The sequence below is a fragment of the Eleutherodactylus coqui genome, chromosome 3, assembly GCF_035609145.1.
Source record: "Eleutherodactylus coqui strain aEleCoq1 chromosome 3, aEleCoq1.hap1, whole genome shotgun sequence".
In the NCBI taxonomy this organism is placed as follows: domain Eukaryota; kingdom Metazoa; phylum Chordata; class Amphibia; order Anura; family Eleutherodactylidae; genus Eleutherodactylus; species Eleutherodactylus coqui.
In genome coordinates, this window is record NC_089839.1 from 6343676 (window position 1) to 6363153 (window position 19478).

At 47.6% G+C, this 19478-nt stretch overlaps 1 protein-coding gene across 1 annotated transcript in view; it reads right to left on the reverse strand.

Moving 5' to 3' along the window:
- Positions 1-11971: 11971 nt before the first annotated feature.
- GPATCH2 (G-patch domain containing 2) overlaps positions 11972-19478 on the reverse strand; it is a 173833-nt gene continuing 166326 nt past the window's right edge. Inside the window, exon 10 of the mRNA XM_066595076.1 lies at positions 11972-18914. Coding sequence (XP_066451173.1) covers positions 18745-18914 — 170 coding nt within the window. The 3' untranslated portion in view covers positions 11972-18744. The remainder of the gene's footprint in view (positions 18915-19478) is intronic.

Here is a 19478-nt window from a genome sequence, read left to right on the forward strand (position 1 = left end):
TATGCAAATAAGGGAGATGGAATAAATCCTCCACAGTGCCACCTATTGAAAGGCAGCATTCATTCGAGTCAAAGTGGGACTTTTTATACAAGTCTTGTTACAATGACTGGGAAATCAAAAGCAAAGCCAGACTCCATGTACATACAGCTGTTTCCGGGTTATTGCCCATCATCAGTGTACAGTGTACAGTGTACAGTAGGAGTCTGGCTCCTACTCCTACTGTACACTTTCCCAGTCATTGTAACAAGACTTGTATAAAAAGTCCCACTTTGACTCGAAGGAATGCTGCATTTCAATAGGTGGCACTGTGGAGGATTTATTCCATCTCCCTTATTTGCAATCTACTCAACACACTAATACAACTGGCAGTTCAATCCACATAAGCAATGCCCAATACTGCATTTTGAAGGACTAACTTAAGCAAGCCATGTTTAATCTGCTCAAAACAACAATATTTCTGGTGACTCTACCCATTTCCCGTTTGGCCAACACACCGATATTTCTGAAGCACCAGCCCACCAAGCCATGTCTAATCTGCTCAACACACTAAAATTTCTAATGGTCCAATCTACCGAAAGCATGCTCTGAACTACCACATACTCATTCTTGGTGGATTAGCCCAACAAAGCTATGACCTAACCCACCAATATTTCTGAAGTACCAGCTCAACCAAGCCAACACAACAATATTTCTGTTGATCTAATCCACCTGCCCAATACAAAAGTATTCCTGTTGGTAAAACCCACCTAAACCCTGCTCTGAACTACCCAACATACTCATTTCTGATGGATCAGCCCAACCAAGCCATGCCCAATATTTCTAGTGATCCAACCCACCTAAGCCATGCCCCATTTGCCCAACATACTAATATGTCTGAATCACCAGTCCAATCAAGCCATGCCCAATCTGCCCAACACACTAATATTTCTGATTGTCCAGCCCACCTAAGCCACGTCTTGTCTGTCCAAACTATAGAAAGGATATTTCTGAAGGACCAGCTCATACAAGTCATGCTCAGTCTGCCTAGAACACCAATATTTCTGGTGGACACTCATACTCAGACCATACTACAAGCTGCCTGAGTACCCAGAATTGAGTGTTACATTATGTCTAGTACTCCAGATAGTTCAGAAATTCTGCTGGCTTGGGAGAACTGGAGCATCTAGGATCAGCCCTATAAAAGATCCTGTATCCGGAATCCTATAGTCTGCATCATGCTGGTTCTGTAAATGCCGGATTACAGGAATTCCACATATAGAGGAATTAGAATTAGCATTTTGACTTGGCATTGACGAAAAAAAACCAGCGTGAGGAACATCCGGACGCGGCCTCACCTGACAGCATCCTTACGGGTTAAGCTGCTAATGGAGTTTCAGACGGTCCTGTATTAATGTCACGCTTATTCCCAGAAAGTATCCGGCAGACTGAGAGCTGACGGATTTCATTTCCACAATGTATCGAGAAGATGTCAGCCAGCCGTTTGCAGGCAGATTCAGTTGAGGAATGGTTATTTAGATTACTGTCACATTTGGGACGGGATGGTTTTTCCTATAAATATAAGGTTTGATGCTGATAGTGATGATAAATTACAGCGCGCCGTCGAATATTTCTACAAATGTCACTTATATATAGGGGAAGGAGAAAGCACTCAAAATGTGTCAGCGCCGAATATACAGATAAGGCATGGACGGGAATCCTAAACAGGGCAGCGGGATCAGGAGATTACCCAAATGTCCTTATCTCCCTATATATATGAGGATTATTGGAGACTAGTATTAACCTGGCAGAACTAAAGGCCTATGGGACTCTTGCTATGGTAGGACTGTGCTAGTAGGGGGGCTCGTATAACAAAGCTCCGGACCACTTGCTTCAATGTGGTGCAAGACTTCGGCATAATCCCAATTTTTTCATGCAGAGCTCCAAATAACCCGTTTAGACATGGAGAAGGGGGGGGGGTTAATCAACAACTTAAAAACCAGGGTGCTTTCACATCTGCAGTGGGGATTCCGTTTTCCTGCTCCATTCGGGGAGAGGGGAATCCCCTGGTCGAACAGATCCGTCTAATGACAGACGCGTACAGCATCCCATGGACCCCCTTGACTACAATGGGGTCTGTTCAGCTGCCCGGCATTATACTGGAAGAAGAAGCTCTGCGTGCAGCACTTTTTTACGTTATTTTGCGCCGGGACTGCGACGGAACCGCTACGCAGATTCAACGTTCCAATGCAGATGTGAAGGCAGTCTTATTCTTTTTTGCAGCTTGTTCACCAGATTGCATCGACTTGCTACTTTAAAAACACAGCCAGCGCTTAACCCCTTAGTGCCGCAGCCGATGTTGGACCTAAGCACATGATGATTTTGGGGGGGATTTTCATCTTGTTCTGTCAGTTTTTTTTGCGCTGGGAGCTGTAGTTTTTATTGATACAACTTTTCATGTATCTAAACAATGTCTTCCATAACTTATATTAATTGGGGGGGGGGGGGGGGGGGCAGGGAGAAAAAAAAAACACATTAATTGCTATTGCTTTTGTGTATTATCTTTGCAGTATAAACAACAGGCTGATTTTTGCAGGTCGGTACGATTACCACAATACCAAAATGATAGATTTCTTTAGGTTTTTCCTTTTTTAACGGTTTTCGCAGCAATTAGAGCATGCCGCGGTTTCTTTCACGCTGCGGAATTCAGTGGTGGGATTCTGCAGCGTGAACATTGAGCTATTAGGTTCAATAGAGCCTAATAGCTGCGGGATAACGCCGCGGATTTCTGTCGCGTAAAACGCGTCAGGGATCCGTCCGTGGGCATTAGCCAATTAACAATTAAAACCTTTTTCTTGTAAAAAAAAAATATATTTTTTTTTTTGCATAGCTGCATTCAAAGTCCCATGATTGTTTTAGATTTCCGTGGCCGAAGCTCTGGAGGCTTGTTTTTTGCTGTTGTTTTTATTAGCACTATTTTATGGTCCATGGGGCTTTTTTGATCACTTTTATTGTGAGGCGAAATGAACAAAAAAAGTATTTTGGCTCCGTTTCATTTGACGTCTTTTGCTGTGCAAGATAAAGTGTTTTCAATTTATTGTACGAGTCGTTATGGATGCGATGATACCAAGAATGCAGGTTTTTACATTTATTTTATTTATTTTTTTATACAAAATGGTGAAAGTGCGCAAAAAAGTTTTTTTAAACCTACTGTTTTATGTGTGTTTTTTGCCATTCTTATTTATATTTTTTGTCACTGTTATGGGACTTGAACCTATGATGCTATGATCTCACTGATAATACACTGCAGTACTTCCGTACTGCAATGCATTATCACTATTGATAATGATCACAGGCCATGGCAACCCTTCAGCCATCGGCGATTACATGACATCACAGGAGGAGTGCTTTCCCTCTGTGAACCCTTTACCTGCTGAGCCATTGCCATCCCTATAGCGTAAGTGTATGCCTATTCGTAGGATCTCCTTCCCAGACACAGATGGCAAAGGGGTTAAAGGGTTCTCCCAAGATCACATTGTTTGCTCTGTGTGTGATATGTAAAGTCATTAGACCTCCTTCACATGGGCGATGCAATATCACCACAAGAAAATCGCAGCGATATCGTATCAGTGGTCCATGCGATATCGCTGTGTTTTCTCGCGGCAATACCGCGACTTTGTAGCACCACCTGCGCGGATTTTCAGGGGGTTGTAAGGAAAAAAGATGATACATCACCTAAGAGGCTCTGTTACCTCTGGCGGCGGTCTCTTCTTCACATCCGGCACTTGTCTTCAGTCTTCTCCCAGCTCTTCCTCCCCACCTCCAGGAAGGGCTGGCTGTGATCGGTTTATGAGTGCTCTGGCTCAGCCAATCATTGCCGGTGTCGATGAACCAATCACAACCAACCGAAAGTAACAAAGTGTGAATTTAAAGTCAATGGAAGTTACACAAACAGCATATTAGACAGAGTTATGCTGTTTCCACGGCTCCTGAGCGACGGAATCAGTAGAACTTGTTCTATTCAAGCATAGCCAAGCTCCCTCAGCTGTTTCTGTAAGTCCTGACTACCGCTGTTCACCTTCTACAGCAGCAGCGGGGGCGACCATACAAGATCTCAGAGGTGGATAGACCATAAAAGTCAAGATGGGAATACTCTGTTAATGACCAAATCCTGCCTGATGGGAGTCACCACTAGGTGGAGCTCTGTAGATGATGATATACTGATTTAGTACTGACTTCAGTGTATAAACAGTATGCAGTAAGCCCCCGTGCTCCACCTTGTAGTGTCTGCAGATATCCAGAATACAAGATAGACTGCGACATAAACCCACTAAAACTGCTGGACATTCATTCTCAAGAAATCCTCCCAAAAGACTTTACAGCTTCCTTTCCAAACCACGTTGAATGAAGTACGGCAAGACTGTACATAGGAGCGTTCATTGGCTGATCGTGGGGTCATGTAAAGCACCTGATCACATTGGCTGATCACATCGTCGGCAGCACCCCCCCTCCCCCCATATGAACAGGGGGTGTGCTGCCAAGGATGATGAAACTAAGCGGACCAAGAACCATATGAACAATTATTACATTCATTTTGAATCGGCCGGCGTGAAGGTCTGGTAGACGAATGACAATCTAGCTGATTGGTGCTCCTCATCGGGGTCAAATCTTCAAATCTTGCATTAAGGAAAAGAAAACTAGAAAACTCCTTTAATGTTGAGGCTTAGCATACGTAAGGCTCTGTGCCCAACCATAGATAGAGCTATGTAGCTGCTTACAGCCTCCTTACAGATATCCCCCTCCGCTTCCCATTGGGGACAGGACACATTATTAAAGCCTGGGGAGAAGGGTAAACTACTGGACCACCTAGTATTAACCCCCTCTTCTACTTTAAAACAAATGGCATATTATCCTAGCCCACCAGGGAATCAAATATAACATTCCTTCTTCTATCGTAGACCACCAAGGAAGGGGCACTACTCTAGAACACCAGGGAATCAAATACTAATTCCCTCCTCTACCAAAAGGAAGAGGGTCTGGACCCAGCCCACCTGGAAACCCAACATTAAAGGGATTGTCCAACAAATGTGCTTAACGTCTATCCACATGAGAGCGAATAAGTATTTAATCTGTGAGGGGAACAACTGCTGGTGCCCACCGTACTCAAAGGAACAGAGGTCCCGAATATCCCCAACTGCATGGAGCAGAGGTTATACATGTGCACTACCGCTCTATTTATCAGGGGGACTGATATCCGAGTGTTTGGACTCCCCGCAGTCCCAATGAAATGAATAGAGCAACAGAGCGCATACGTTCCCACTGCTCTATTCACTCAGGGATGCTTGGAACCCCTATTCTTATGATCAGTGGGGGTCTCAGTAATCGGACCCCACAATCACATACTTAGATCCTATCCTATGGATACAGGAAACATTTTTCTCCATGGGACAACCCCTTCAATCCTCTCTACTGTAGACCAAGGAAAGAGGCGTTGCTCTAGACCACCAGGGCAGGCCATCAAATATTAACCCCTACACCACCTCAGACCACCATAGCTCTAGACCAGTGATTCCCAACTGGGGAGCCGTGGCACCCCGGTGTGCCATAGGAAGGAGAGAGAGAAAAGAGAAGAAAAAGGAGTGAGATATTTTAGTTTTTCGCAAGCGAGCGGAAAGATAAAATATTGTTGATGGGCTGTGCGCGAGCCAAGGGAGGTTGAGAAACAAGGCTCTAGACCACCAGGGAATCAAGTATTAACCCCTTTATTACCAGGGAAGTCTTGGTAATTGGTGGTGGAGCAGCAGGACTGCAGACAGCCGTCTCGCCGGACATTGTTGACGTTTGCTGTTACGCTCACCCAAGTGAAATCCAGTTAGTATTATATCCTATTAAAGAAACTCCGCAGATCCATCCGCCGCGGAAAATACTATTTTAGTTCACGGTAATCGGATTGTGCAGGATTTAATCCTATCTATGACTGTGCCACCTATTCAAAATTAAAATGCGCTTTCCGTCCACGCAGATCCTCAACGTGCGTTTATCAGGATTATGCGCCATTCCTCTCCTCTTGCAATCTAGCTGAATATGTAACCAGACTTTGTTTCTCTGGTCTGTCTCCCCGTGTAATTACCATGCAACAATAGCAAAAGTGACATGTTTAGAGAACAGATAAAATGCTGTAAATTGGCCGGTAATGGTAATATTTCCTCATCTTTTGAAAAACCCATTTATTCTCTCTCTCAGCAAATCAAGCCAATGTCAGCGCCTTCTCATCTTGTGGCTACGGGGCCTCCCAATTTCTGCATGTAAGTGAAAACTGGAATGCAGATGAGGTCTACTAACTAAGGCTTTGAAGTCATACAGATGATCTTAGCTTGCTTCAATTTCTAAATCATCTATAATGGGGCCAAGACCTCCAAAGCGCTGAAAAGGAGCGGATGACACGCCGGACAAACTCTTCATTTTTTCCTGAAGAATCGGCTGTATTACAGATCTGTCACCGCGCTTCCACCATCACAGACAGAAAAGAGCGCTATTTCCATAAGGAAAGACTAGCAGGCAGAACGATCTGTCCGCACGACACTCTGGCAGTGAGAGGGGGCATGAAAAATTACCTTTATTTCAGAAATGTATTGGTTTGTGTACAGTGAACAGCCCTTTATCAGACCCCCACCCCCACCCCAATCTAGTGGCGTTGGGCTCCTTCGGTCTTCGGATCTGCAGCGATTCATCGTGGTGTAGATCCCACTCGGTGATGAAATGGTTCTGCAGGAATCTCGGCCCCTGCGGACAGGAAGCTTCTTGTAGTCGCTGCAGATTAGATGGCGGTGCTGACATGTTCTGACCAGCTGACAGGAAGGGGTCAGCGATTCATGCTGCTTGTGCCAAATTCTGATCTCTCATCACCACATAAATCTGGATCCATCTGACCAGGAGATGTTTTTCCGCTGCTCAGTGATACAAGTTTTGCGCTCTTTTGCCCGCTGGAGTCTTTCTGTTTTGCTTAGACACAATGGCGCTGGAACTGGTCGCCTGCTGTTATACCATCCGTGTGGAGGAACGGCGAGTTGTGCGTTCGGACACGTTAGTTGGAGCTCCAGCGTTGTATTCAGTTACTCTTAACTCCAAAAGGACCGGACACTTTAGGGATTTTACCCATGTGGTGGTTTTACAGCCCTATTTTTTTTTCTTATGAAATACAGGGCTAATTTTTTTCACCGACTTTGTTTCTCGTTTTTTTTAGTTTTATATTTTTTTACATTTATAGTTGTTTTTAAAACAAATGAATATTTATGCTAAAATAAGGTATGAGAACGGGTTCCTCATTTTATTTCGGATGTTTTAATATACAATATGTATAGTTTTGGATTACAGGGCGCCTACGGCAACTGTTTTGGTCGGTGTCGGCTTTGGGTCACTTTCTTTTTTATGTACAGATTTTTATTTTATTTTATTCTGTAATTTATTTTAATTTCTTTTTGTAACGATTTTTTTTTACCATCTCTGTCCCGCATGACGGCATATAAGACCTCTGGGGGTTATTCACATTGTATTTCTTCTTTTCCATTGTAACCGGTAGCAACCAAAGTAGCCGCATCCATAGGAACCCCAGTTGCAGGGAAAACATCCCCTGTAGTAACAGTAGTCACTGGCAGAGTTGGGTCGCGTAGTGGAAGAAACTCTTTCTCTGTCACTTCTTAAGGCCTATTTAGACACAACGATTATCGCTCAAAAGCCGTCTTTTGAGCGATAATCTTTGTGTGTAGCTGCGCTGACATCCTGCAGTTTTCGTTAAGCCTTCGCTCATCGTTGTTTTTCAGCATGCTGACGATGAGCCTCATCAGGGATTCACAGCGGGATACAGCTGATACTATTGTTTCAGCTGTATCCTGCTCCCCGATGACAGGTGGGTTATGAAGAACAGAGCGGTCCAGCTGTGTTCTCCATACCTGGCACGGAGCGCTCGGCTGTATACCAAGCTGGCGCTCCGTGCAGAAAACATCTGGATGCAGAAGACAAGTGGGGACACCCTGCTTGTCTTCTGCATCCTATGAACGGGGCGCTCATCTGTGTAACAGCCGGGTGCTCCGTGCAGAAAACAGCTGGATGCAGGGAAACCCCGCTTGTGGACACGCTAAAAACACTTATTGTTACCCTCATCCACTCTCGGCTCGATTATTACAACTCGCTGCTGAGCGGCCTCCCTGCACCAGACTCTACCCCCTCCAATCCATCGTGAATGCGGCAGCCAGGCTCATCTTCCTGTCCAGCCGCTACTCGGACGCCTCTGCCCTGTGCCGGTCACTGCACTGGCTGCCCGTTACATACAGAATTCAATTTAAACTCGCTACCTTTATCCACAAAGCCCTCCACAGCGCAGCGCCCCCCTATATCGCCTCCCTCATCCACAGTGCAGCGCCCCCCCCCCTATATTGTATCCCTCATCCACAGTGCAGCACCACCCTACATCGCCTCCCTCATCCACAGCGCAGTGCCCCCCTACATCGCCTCCCTCATCCACAGCGCAGTGCCCCCCTATATTGTATCCCTCATCCACAGCGCAGCGCCCCCCTATATTGCCTCCCTCATCTCAATCCATCACCCAGGCCGGGCTCTCCGCTCTGCTAACAAAACCAGACTGAGTGCCCCTTTTATTCGAACTTCTCATTCCCGCCTCCAAGACTTCTCCAGAGCAGCACCGGTCCTCTGGAACGCACTACCAAAGGATACCCGGGCAATCCAGGACTCGCAGAACTTCAGGCGTGCTCTAAAAACGCACCTCTTCAGGGAGGCATACCGCATTCTCTAAACAAACCCCTCTGTACCCCCCTGATAACATGCTCCCTGACCTACTGACTGCAATCCCTGCCAGCCATCATAAACCGCTCCTGCAGTCATACCGATCCTGCCGTCACATGGCTAAATGTCTGACCTTTGTCTATGTGTATAGCATCCATCACTCTCCACCTCCCCATACCGTGCACATCTCCACCCCGCCATACTGTGCACATCTCCAGCCCTTTACCTTCTGTATCACCCCATTACTTGTAGTATGTAAGCTCGTTGGAGCAGGACCCTCACCCCTATTGTTTGGTTGGAGCAGGACCCTCACCCCTATTGTCTCCATCAGCTGATTACTATGTAACCGTGGTTCTGTAATGTCTGTACTTTGTCTTTCTGTATTCCCCGTCTATGTAAGCGCTGCGGAATATGTTGGCGCTATACAAATAAAGATTGTTATTATTATTGTCTTTTGCATCCTCCGCTCGCAGCGTAAGGTCTTTGCTCATCTTGAGCGATCGTCTTGCGCTGCAAATGACACAACGATTGTTGCTCAAAAGACATCTTTTGAGCGATAATTGTTGTGTGTAGATGGGCCTTTAGTACATGGTGCCCATTGACTGCTATGTACCCGGAAAAGGAGAAGGCAGAAGCTGTTAAAAAACGCTCCTCTCTTCTCCTCCAGGTTCTCAGCAGCAGAGGCTTTAATCCTGCACCATATTTTTGCTATCAGTGGGGATTAAAGCCCAAGACCAAGTGCCGTAAATGTATCTGTGCTTGGTGCTTAAGGGGTTAAAAAGGTTGTCCAGTTGTAAGACTATTGATGGCCTATCTGCAGGAAAGGCCATCAATAGTACATCAACAGGCTTCTGCTGCCTAGAAACCCTACAGATCAGCTGCTTGCAGGGCCAGGTTGCTTTTGCACTGAGCCGAATTATGCAGGAAACAGACAGCTCCGTTCCTACTGTAATGGCCAGGCCTGGTATTACAGGCAAAGTTTCCAATGAGGTGAATGACTGGTAATACCACATTTGGCAACTACAGATTCCAGTCCGGCAATGGATTTAGTGGCCTGAACTACTAGCATCACAGCGCCATGAGGTTGGTGCATTAGGCTAACAGTTGGGCAGAGACTTGCAACCAAATTAAGGCTGGTCACAGAGCCGTATGAGTGAATCCCTGCAGGAGTATCTCACGCACGCTGTCAGGCCAGGCTTCCTGGGTTTTCTTTTTTTTAATTTCCCGCATGGTCGTTTCAAAATGGCACATATATACGCTGCCCATACGCAGTGTAATGCATATGGGCGGTGGGGATTACGTGCGCATAGAGAACAATGGGCCCTCACATAATATGCGGCATTATTTTGAGCGCTAGTGTTTCTCGCACGTAATACGTGATAATCTTACGCTCGTGTAGTGAGTCTGGCCTAAGGATATCAGGAGGAGACCACACTGCTTGCCTGCTGTCACACGGCTCCTGCTTCCTACTATCTATGGCAACACACAGGAGAGAGAGAAGAGCGCAGACTGCGTCCGCAGCACCGAGGAATGCAGGAAACACTGTAGTCCTAGAAGAAAGGTCCTGGCAGGGCCATAGGGAAGTAATCCTCCTGCATAGACTGTCCACAGCTGGGAAGAAAAAGATTGTGTTGCTTTCCTCTAATTCCTGTAAGTTCACTTTAAATGGAATGTTTAATAAGAAAATGACCTTTTGTATAAATCAAGATTTTAATGTTAATTTTTAAAATTTTCGATCTATATTTAAAAAAAAAAACAAACAAAAAAAAACAACTGCAGTTCTTCCACTGACCACTAGGCCTAATAATAGTCTGACACTTCCTGTTCTGTAGAGAAAACGTCTCAGCCGTCATCTCATCATCATCATCATCACAGACACTCTTCCATCCCCTCTCTGCACAGGTCAGAGAGCATGCCCACAACACTCTCCCCATGAAAGTCTATAGGTTATGGTTGCAGCTCACCTTTCCCCTCCTTGCACAGGTCACGGAGCATGCCCACAACACTCTCCTGTAGAAGTCTATAGGTGATGATCCCAGCTCACCTTTAGCCCCTCCCTGCACAGGTCACGGAGCATGCCCACAACACTCTCCCCATGAAAGTCTATAGGTTATGGTTGCAGCTCACCTTTCCCCTCCTTGCACAGGTCACGGAGCATGCCCACAACACTCTCCCACTGAAGTCTATAGGTGATGGTCCCAGCTCACCTTTAGCCCCTCCCTGCACAGGTCACGGAGCATGCCCACAACACTCTCCCGCAGAAGTCTATAGATGATGGTCCCAGCTCGCCTCCAGTCCCTCCCTGCACAGGTCACAGCCCACAATACTCTCCCGCAGAAGTCTATAGGTGATGGTCCCAGCTCGCCTCCAGTCCCTCCCTGCACAGGTCACAGAGCATGCCCACAACACTCTCCCCATGAAAGTCTATAGGTTATGGTTGCAGCTCACCTTTCCCCTCCTTGCACAGGTCACGGAGCATGCCCACAACACTCTCCTGTAGAAGTCTATAGGTGATGATCCCAGCTCACCTTTAGCCCCTCCCTGCACAGGTCACGGAGCATGCCCACAACACTCTCCCCATGAAAGTCTATAGGTTATGGTTGCAGCTCACCTTTCTCCTCCTTGCACAGGTCACGGAGCATGCCCACAACACTCTCCCACTGAAGTCTATAGGTGATGGTCCCAGCTCACCTTTAGCCCCTCCCTGCACAGGTCACGGAGCATGCCCACAACACTCTCCCGCAGAAGTCTATAGATGATGGTCCCAGCTCGCCTCCAGTCCCTCCCTGCACAGGTCACAGCCCACAATACTCTCCCGCAGAAGTCTATAGGTGATGGTCCCAGCTCGCCTCCAGTCCCTTCCTGCACAGGTCACAGAGCATGCCCACAACATTATCCTAGTGATGGGCCCCCTCTTGTCCACTGTGTGAATGGCCCATAAGTTCTGCTGTGAAGTATATGTTTATATGCAGTTACGTGCGGCTCGGCAAGAGGTTTCATTATCTGCTTTTAATTAGTAAAAAAAAACAAAACAGGCGATTCCCCTTTAAGAGGATAAATCCAGACACAAACCATGGGCGGCGGTGGATTTTGGTATACGTAGGATCGCATACGACAAATATCAGCAAGTGACCATGTGACTCCCAAGCAAGAGATGGGAAGAGGTTAGACAGGGCAAGCCGACACAAAGCACATATCAGATAAAGTATTTTATTACGCTCTTATACAGATTTTACAGGCAGGACTAAATCTTAAGAATAACAGTTTGATGAACAAGAAGTAACGATGAGCGCCGGCAGAAGAGGAAAATAATTTAAAAAAGCAGTAAAACCTCCAATCCCCCCGACGGTCGCTGCACAACGGAGTCGGCACACTCCCAGCATCATTGTGCCGGTTTGGCAACTGACGGGTAATGGGGGCTCGATATAAAACAAGGACTTGTCCATGCATCGTAATGTAGAGGCTCGATGGCCGACTCCCCAGGTGATCTGACAGTTGTGGGGGTCACTTCAGATTCAGTTTGTAGGGAAACAATACCTGTGCGTACCGTGTGTGATCCCGCTTTGTAGGGGTATTATACTGGGTTAGCACCACGTCTGGCACACGGTTCACATCTAGTGATGGCCCACACAACGCCAAGTCTTCTTCACATATTTTGTACTGTTCACGAGGTACATAATGATTAAAGGCCCCCAAACACATTAGGTGAAGGTCCTCCAAAGCCATTGATTTAGCTGGGGCCGGCCGGTTGTCGTACGTGTATAGGGGCCTCCCAATTCTTCCCCAACAGATGTCAGGAGAAGAAAGGACTCGGCCTGTTGAACGTCAGCGCCGACCCCGGGCATAATGGGCATTGGAGGTGTCTGGCATCGGTCTTCTCCACACTACCTATTGAGCACACAAGAACGGCTGACTGAGCCGAGCGCCCACGTACATGGAGGAGCGCGGAAACACATCACTCAGCTATTGAAGGTGGTGCGGCAACTTAAAGGGGTCATCCGGGGTGGCTAAATGCATACAGGGACCAGAGGTGCTAGAACCAGGCGGTGTGGGGAGGTTCCTCTTTGTGCTCCTCACATCATCAAGGGGTCTGGCTGGCTTCACTGGCTCAATTATTAAATTCTGTCCTGGACTGGAGGGGTTATTGATATTCACCCCTAAATTAAGAGAAAGAACACGCCTGATACAGTAGAAGCCCGGAGATAAATTAGGGAGGACTCACCTGCTGTAGGCGGTCTGACCTTCCAAGCGGGCCGTCACACTTGTGCCCCTCCCCCTTTTTTGGCGATCTATTTTCTACCGATGCTATTTTAATATTATAAAATGTACTGAAATGAAATGTAAAGACATGCAGTTCTGCCAGTTTTTTTTGGGGGGGGGGGGGGGGGGAGGGGCGTGTCTTGTTTTTATGGCGTACGTGCTGCGGGAACAATGACATGGCAGCATTATTCTGCGGGCGCTACGATTACAATGATGCCACAGTTATAGTTTTTTCTGCTGTACTACTTCTAAGAAATGAATCTTTGGAAAGAACGATGTAACTATTTCCTGCCGCCATGACGCTTTCTGTAATCCGCTGACAGAGCTGTGAGGCCTCTTTTTTGCCGGACGCCCCGTATTTTCTGCTGATACCATTTCGGAGTACATGGGACCTTCTGATCACTTTCTTATTATTTCTTCTAAGACGTTCCCCCTGCGGGATCAGTAACGCGTCACTTTGATAGATTCGTATTTCTGCGGACGCGGTGACAATAAATTATTTTTTCTTTTATATTTTGTGTTAGAAATATGGAAAAAGGTTTTTTTTTTAAAACTCATTTTAACTTTACCTTTCGATGTTTGATCACTTAGAGTATAATGCAGGATTGACCCCCGATCCTGCGCTCTACAAACCTGGCACCCCCATAACATAAATATACATCCTGGGGAGTGAAAGGGTTAATTGCACTAGTTCCTCTCTGCTGTCTGTCTAATCCACCGGTCCCGGTTTTCGAACGGCCAAAACGGCTGCTGAAATTTTGTAACTAGGTAAGGCACACTGTGCACTGCGCTCTGATTGGCCAGTGCTGAGTATGTTAGCAGTACTAGCCAATCAGAGCGCAGGCATAGTATATTGGTAGTCTAAGCCTACGTCTGAAAACTGCTTTGTCCATCTCAGAGGGCCAAATGGACCAAAAACCAGTAGATGGAACAGATGTCAGAGAAGAACAAGAGCAGGTAATATCCCGGGTCCCCCTCTATTCATGGGGCAGACGTTTGTCCCAAAACTGGAGGAAAGCTTTAAGATGGGATGAATAGCCAGCCCCTTCGAGGATGTGGTGGGCACAGAGAGTGGGGCCATACCCTGTAATAGCCAGCACCTTCAGTGATGTGGTGGGCACAGAGAGTGGGGCCATACCATGTAATAGCCAGCGCCTTCAGTGATGTGGTGGGCACAGAGAGTGGGGCCATACCCTGTAAAAATCAGCCCCTTCGAGGATGTGGTGGGCACAGAGAGTGGGGCCATACCATGTGGTGGGCACATACCATGTAACTAGGTGTTCGAATCAAGCACCAAGAGTCAGTGTATTTAGCCTCCCCCGTTAATACTTGCAGCTCTGAGTCCCCATCTTCTACAAACGCCCGCTGCTGATTGGCTGCGGCACATCTCTGTCCTCACAGAGCCAACGGCTTCCAAGTACCAACCAACAGCATTATGAATGCAGCTCCCGCAGAAAAGCGCAGTATAAGTCCCTCTTTTCTATTTCCCTTTCCTTTAGAATCCAATTCTAGTTTTGGCTCAAAAATCTGTCAAAAACTTGTGCGATTCTGTCCTTATGTACCCTAAATTATAACTGGAAGTGAACATTCAATGGGTCGTCCCATTTCCAGCCACTTCCCTGCAGGACGCAGACAGCTCTGTACACTGCGCAGTGGTCCAGATTGGTACTGCAGACTCACTTCAATATGATCGCCCCGTCCGTGGGAAGCCGTCCTTACTCAGCGCAATGGTCTCACAAGATCTCAGCCGGTACAGGTGACAGGTTTGCCTTAAAGGGAACTTCTGTTTGTAGTCGGTATAAATATTCTTGCAGATAAAAGCATTGTGTTCTCCTTATGTAATGGCGGCCTTACAGAATACAGGCTGCCATAAGCGGTGCCCCTCTGGTGCCGCCTGCAGGAACTTTCTTTCCTTGTAGGCTTATTATTAGGATTAATCCAGCCTGAAAAAGGGAGTATAGGCGCCCCATATGCCCGATGGCTGTCAGACGAATGACCGCCATCTCCCCCAACTCCTCCTCGTACATGGAGGCTCAAGTCAGCCAAGAGTTCATGTGTTTGCGGCAGTGGGAAAGCCACAGCTGGACCCCTCTGGTGGTGGCTCATCTCCAGGGGGAACAAAATGATCAGGCGTTGAAATTCAATCTGCCCGATCCATCTTTCCAGCAGTAAACAGTTGGCGGGCCCCAATGCACAAGTGTCCGGTCCGGCTGAGATCGGCAGATTGGTAATACTAGTCTCAAGTGCTTGGGGGCGTTACAGGGGTTGTCCAGGCAGGCAACATGCTTACCCAGGCTTGTGTTGTCGGCCCGGTTCTGACAACAGACCATGAGTTGATGACAAGAGGTCCCTTCAGCATCAATGATGGAGAGAAGGCTTCCTCATTGAATTGAGTCAAACAGCCATTTAATCCCTGTGATGGCGGGCACAGAGAAGGTCTATACCATGTGACCACAAGGCTAGGTAAGAATTCTGCCACCCTAGACAACACCTTTAAGGCACCTTTAATCGCAATTGTATTTTTGGGGAAATTGAGTGCAATTCAATTCCCTGATATTCCATTTTAAGTGACTCTACTGAGTATAAAGATGCACATTAAACGCACATATCTGTGTATAAAGAACACAAGGCTAGTATTCACGGGGCCAGTGTTCTTATGTTTCCGGACTTTACCCTCCTTTCATTTAACAGAATTAGGCTGCATTCACACCGGCATTAGTGCGATCCGCCACGATTGTATGCTTTCGTAGCAGCGGGGTTGGTAGTGCAGGCTGAGTCTCATTTACTTCAATAGGACTCAACTTGCAGTACCACCCCCGGCCACTACACAATGCACAGAGCCACCTGCTTCCTGTAGTAAAATGGCTAGAAGTGGGAAAACCCTTGGAAACTTCTCAAATCACATAATGAAGAGCTCCATCTACGAAGAGTAAAAAGGACTTGGGTCGGCTCTAATTCTGCAACGCCGAGGGTACTATTACTGAAAGTGTCTCAAGTCAGCTTAATGGAAATTTTGATCTGCAATGTGCAGTTTTTAAGGCCTTCTTGACAGAATGCTCCATATAAAAACGGGTCCACTTCAAGGAGGTGGCTGTCAATTAAAGGGATTGTACCATGTTTAAAAGTTACCAGATCAGTAGGGGTCTGACTGCTGGGTCCCTGAGCGATTGCAAGACCCCCGGAGACAGCCAAGTACAAGCACAAGCGGGGTAACCGCACGTGTGACCGCACTTCAGGACGCACCGGAGCCCCGTTCTCAGTAGGGGCCCCACCAGCCTGGTACAACCTCTAGAGGTGACCATCAAATAATATATATACAGGGTTGGCGAAATTAATTTTCTCCAAGTCAGAGGCTCTGCTGCTCCAAATGAGATGAAAACTGGACAACGGCCACTTTAGACGAGGCGCTCGCTGTTTAAGGAAAAAAAATCATACTAAAGTTGCCGATAGGTGGCGCTGTGCAAACCGCGCTAAAAATGTTCAATATGGTTTTCAACAATTAATTCGCAAAACTATGTTTTCCACTGCTGAATGCAGCGAGTCGGCTTTAGTCGCTACAGCATGCCGACGGAGGTTGTCCTTCACAGCTGACACGGGTGCAGGTCCGTCACGGTGGACCGGCTCCACTACAGCGCCATCTATCGACAACTGCTTTACTACAATGGTGAGCGCATCGCCTGAAGTGGCTGTTCGCATTCTGCCTCGTTTGGAGCAGCAGAGCGCCCTCCAGAGGCCGTAGAGTTGGGGGACGTTTCATTTAGCAAGCCCTGTATATTCCCCCATGTTATATTCTGCCTCGTCGGTCACGGCGGCTTCACCCTGGAAGACATTTTGCAGTTGAAGCAATTATTTAAAATGTCATCTTCATGAGAAGCTCTCATTACTGGTCTGAAGGTCTTTGTTTACACAATTAATTCTCTATTATATTGTCGCTGGGGGTCTGTGATACAGAGATGGCGCTAAACACACTTCTACCAGCAGGAGATGCCCTTTTTCACCGATGACTTATCCTCTGGCATCAGGTAGGTCCTCCGGATGGGTCATCGGTGGTTGATGGACAGGGGTCCGCCGCTCGGGGTCCCTGTCCATCAGCTAATCGTTCGGCTCGCTGCGCTGGATGTTGTCATAAGCGGACGTGGAGTAAATGCGTGCGCCGGCTTCACTCCCATCGAGATCATTGGGATAGCCGTGCTGCTGCGGCCCTTTCATCTCCTCTCCTGGTCGGGTCCGGATGTGACATCCTGACCAGCAGAGAAGCAGGAAGTGGTGGAGCAGCGCGGCTATCCCAATGACTTCAACGGGAGTGAAGCCAGCGCACGCACTTCCTGTGCTGATGGCCAATGACAACATCCGGCAGGACGATCAGTTGATGGCTCAGCCAAAACCAGGCTTCAACGGCCAGGGAAGAACCACCGCTAAAGCCAGCGGTTGGCTGAGCGGGCACATACACAATGAACGGCACGTGATCACCCGCAAGCTCTCTGTGGTTCAGGCAGTGGTGACGGTTGTTCCAGCGCTGGGCCGCGCGCCGCTGGGGTAGGACAGAATTCATCTTTTTCTTTAGTTTACATCTTTTTAGGCCCGTAAACTTTTTCTTTTAAAGTCCTGGAAAACCCCTTTAATTGGACATTCCTCCCACCCCCCTACACATGGACATTCAGCTTGGCACAGCATGCATGTGTTCTCTAGAGGAGAGGGGAATGTGCTGCTGCCAGACACCTCTGGCAGAGGATTATCTTCCTTGAGAACCAAAAAGTTGGACATGTTTTCATCCAAGACCCCATTGTCGTCTTTACTCCTACGAGAGAAAGGCACCGCTATGCGGACTGGATAGTCGGCCGCTTCCACCAAAACCGTCAGGGTCTGGCAGATGTCCATCTAACGTGTAGGGCCGCCATAACATAGATATGCCCAAGTGGAGGTCCGCCTGTACCCACTTAGGGAAACCAAGGAAACAAAAATGTTCACCTGGACAAATCTAAGACAGATGGGGTCATTAATCTTTGGCCTGCGAGTAGAAGCCTCCGAAGGTGGAGAACAGCTATACAGACGGACTTTCACATCCTTTGATGAGCGGGCTGCCTAGCTTCACATCCACCTGTTGACTCCAACACTCCAGCGCCGTTAGTAAAATGTCATCCATTCTCACCGACCGGTGGATACCATCCACAATACCAGTACTGGGCTTCGTATCGAACCACCACCAGTATGGGCGAGTGGAAGCGTGGGAAGGGTAACAGCGTTTAGGTCAGAAGGGTTGTAATGCTGTACAGCTCGCCCGCCAATCAGACGACGCAACAGGTCCTATTTAATAGTTTTGTTGGGAAACCCTGATATTGCTGATTTTTGTGGTGATCCTACTGCTCAAAGACTAGATTTGTGGGATTTGGTTGCCATGTCGGAATGGCTTCCTCCGCTACGAGCATATCCGCTGTCTGGGAATATCAGCGCATCGCTCTAATCTCAGATATATACATTATTCAAAACTCCTCGGGTTGTCAGATACAAGAAAAGGCAGTATATATATACGTTGGCATCGAAGAACGCGAGATCCGTAATGCACAGGGCGGCTGTCACTGCCGGCACATCCAGAGCCGCTGGTGAACATTTCTGGTCTTGAAGTTCTTCCCTTTTGCAGAAAGCATACATTATAAAATACACACAACTCCTTTCCGAACCCAAGACCTTGGAGACGTCTCCGCGACCGCATCAGCTGAAGCCCAGTCCCAGTCCTTTGGGTCTCTGGAGGGCCCTTATGGGCTCAGCAATTCCCTTTCCGTCGGGCCCCAGCCCCGTGCCGGGGGTCCAGCCCATACTCTGCAGCATGCGGTTCCCGATATTCGTATCTGGGATCGGTTGGGCGCTTTCACCTATAAAGCCTGAAAAGAGAAAGCGTAAAACATTAAAAACAGAGCGATCACTGAGATCGAAGACGACAAGAAACCCGCCAGCCACGCCAATCAGGTGAGGACTGAGAACTTTATTTTAGGGGGGCACAGAAAGCTTTGGGCTCGCACTACATCACAACTTTTGGTGAGACGTGTTTCGTGATGAAAGGCGCTGTGTAGCCCTGCAGCCTCGCACTCTCTAAGGTCAATGGAGTCACGATGTGACTCACAGGAGGCCACGACCAACGTAGGGCGGAGCCATATGTGACCGACATATCAAAAAAAGTACATTTTTGGGGGGTCTGCCAGCCCCCAAATTATATACTGACCCACAATATAGTCCACCCCACTGTGTACATTCCCGCCACAACATATACTTCCCCTGAGAACATACAATCTTCACATCCCCAAACACCATATATACGTCCCCCCACTGCTTTTCATCACGTTAACACTATATATCCACCCTAGCCTCATGGACCGAAACTGCATATGTCTGTGTGAATGAGCCCCAGCTGAGAAGTGACTGCGGCCCCCCAATCACTAGTGATGTCA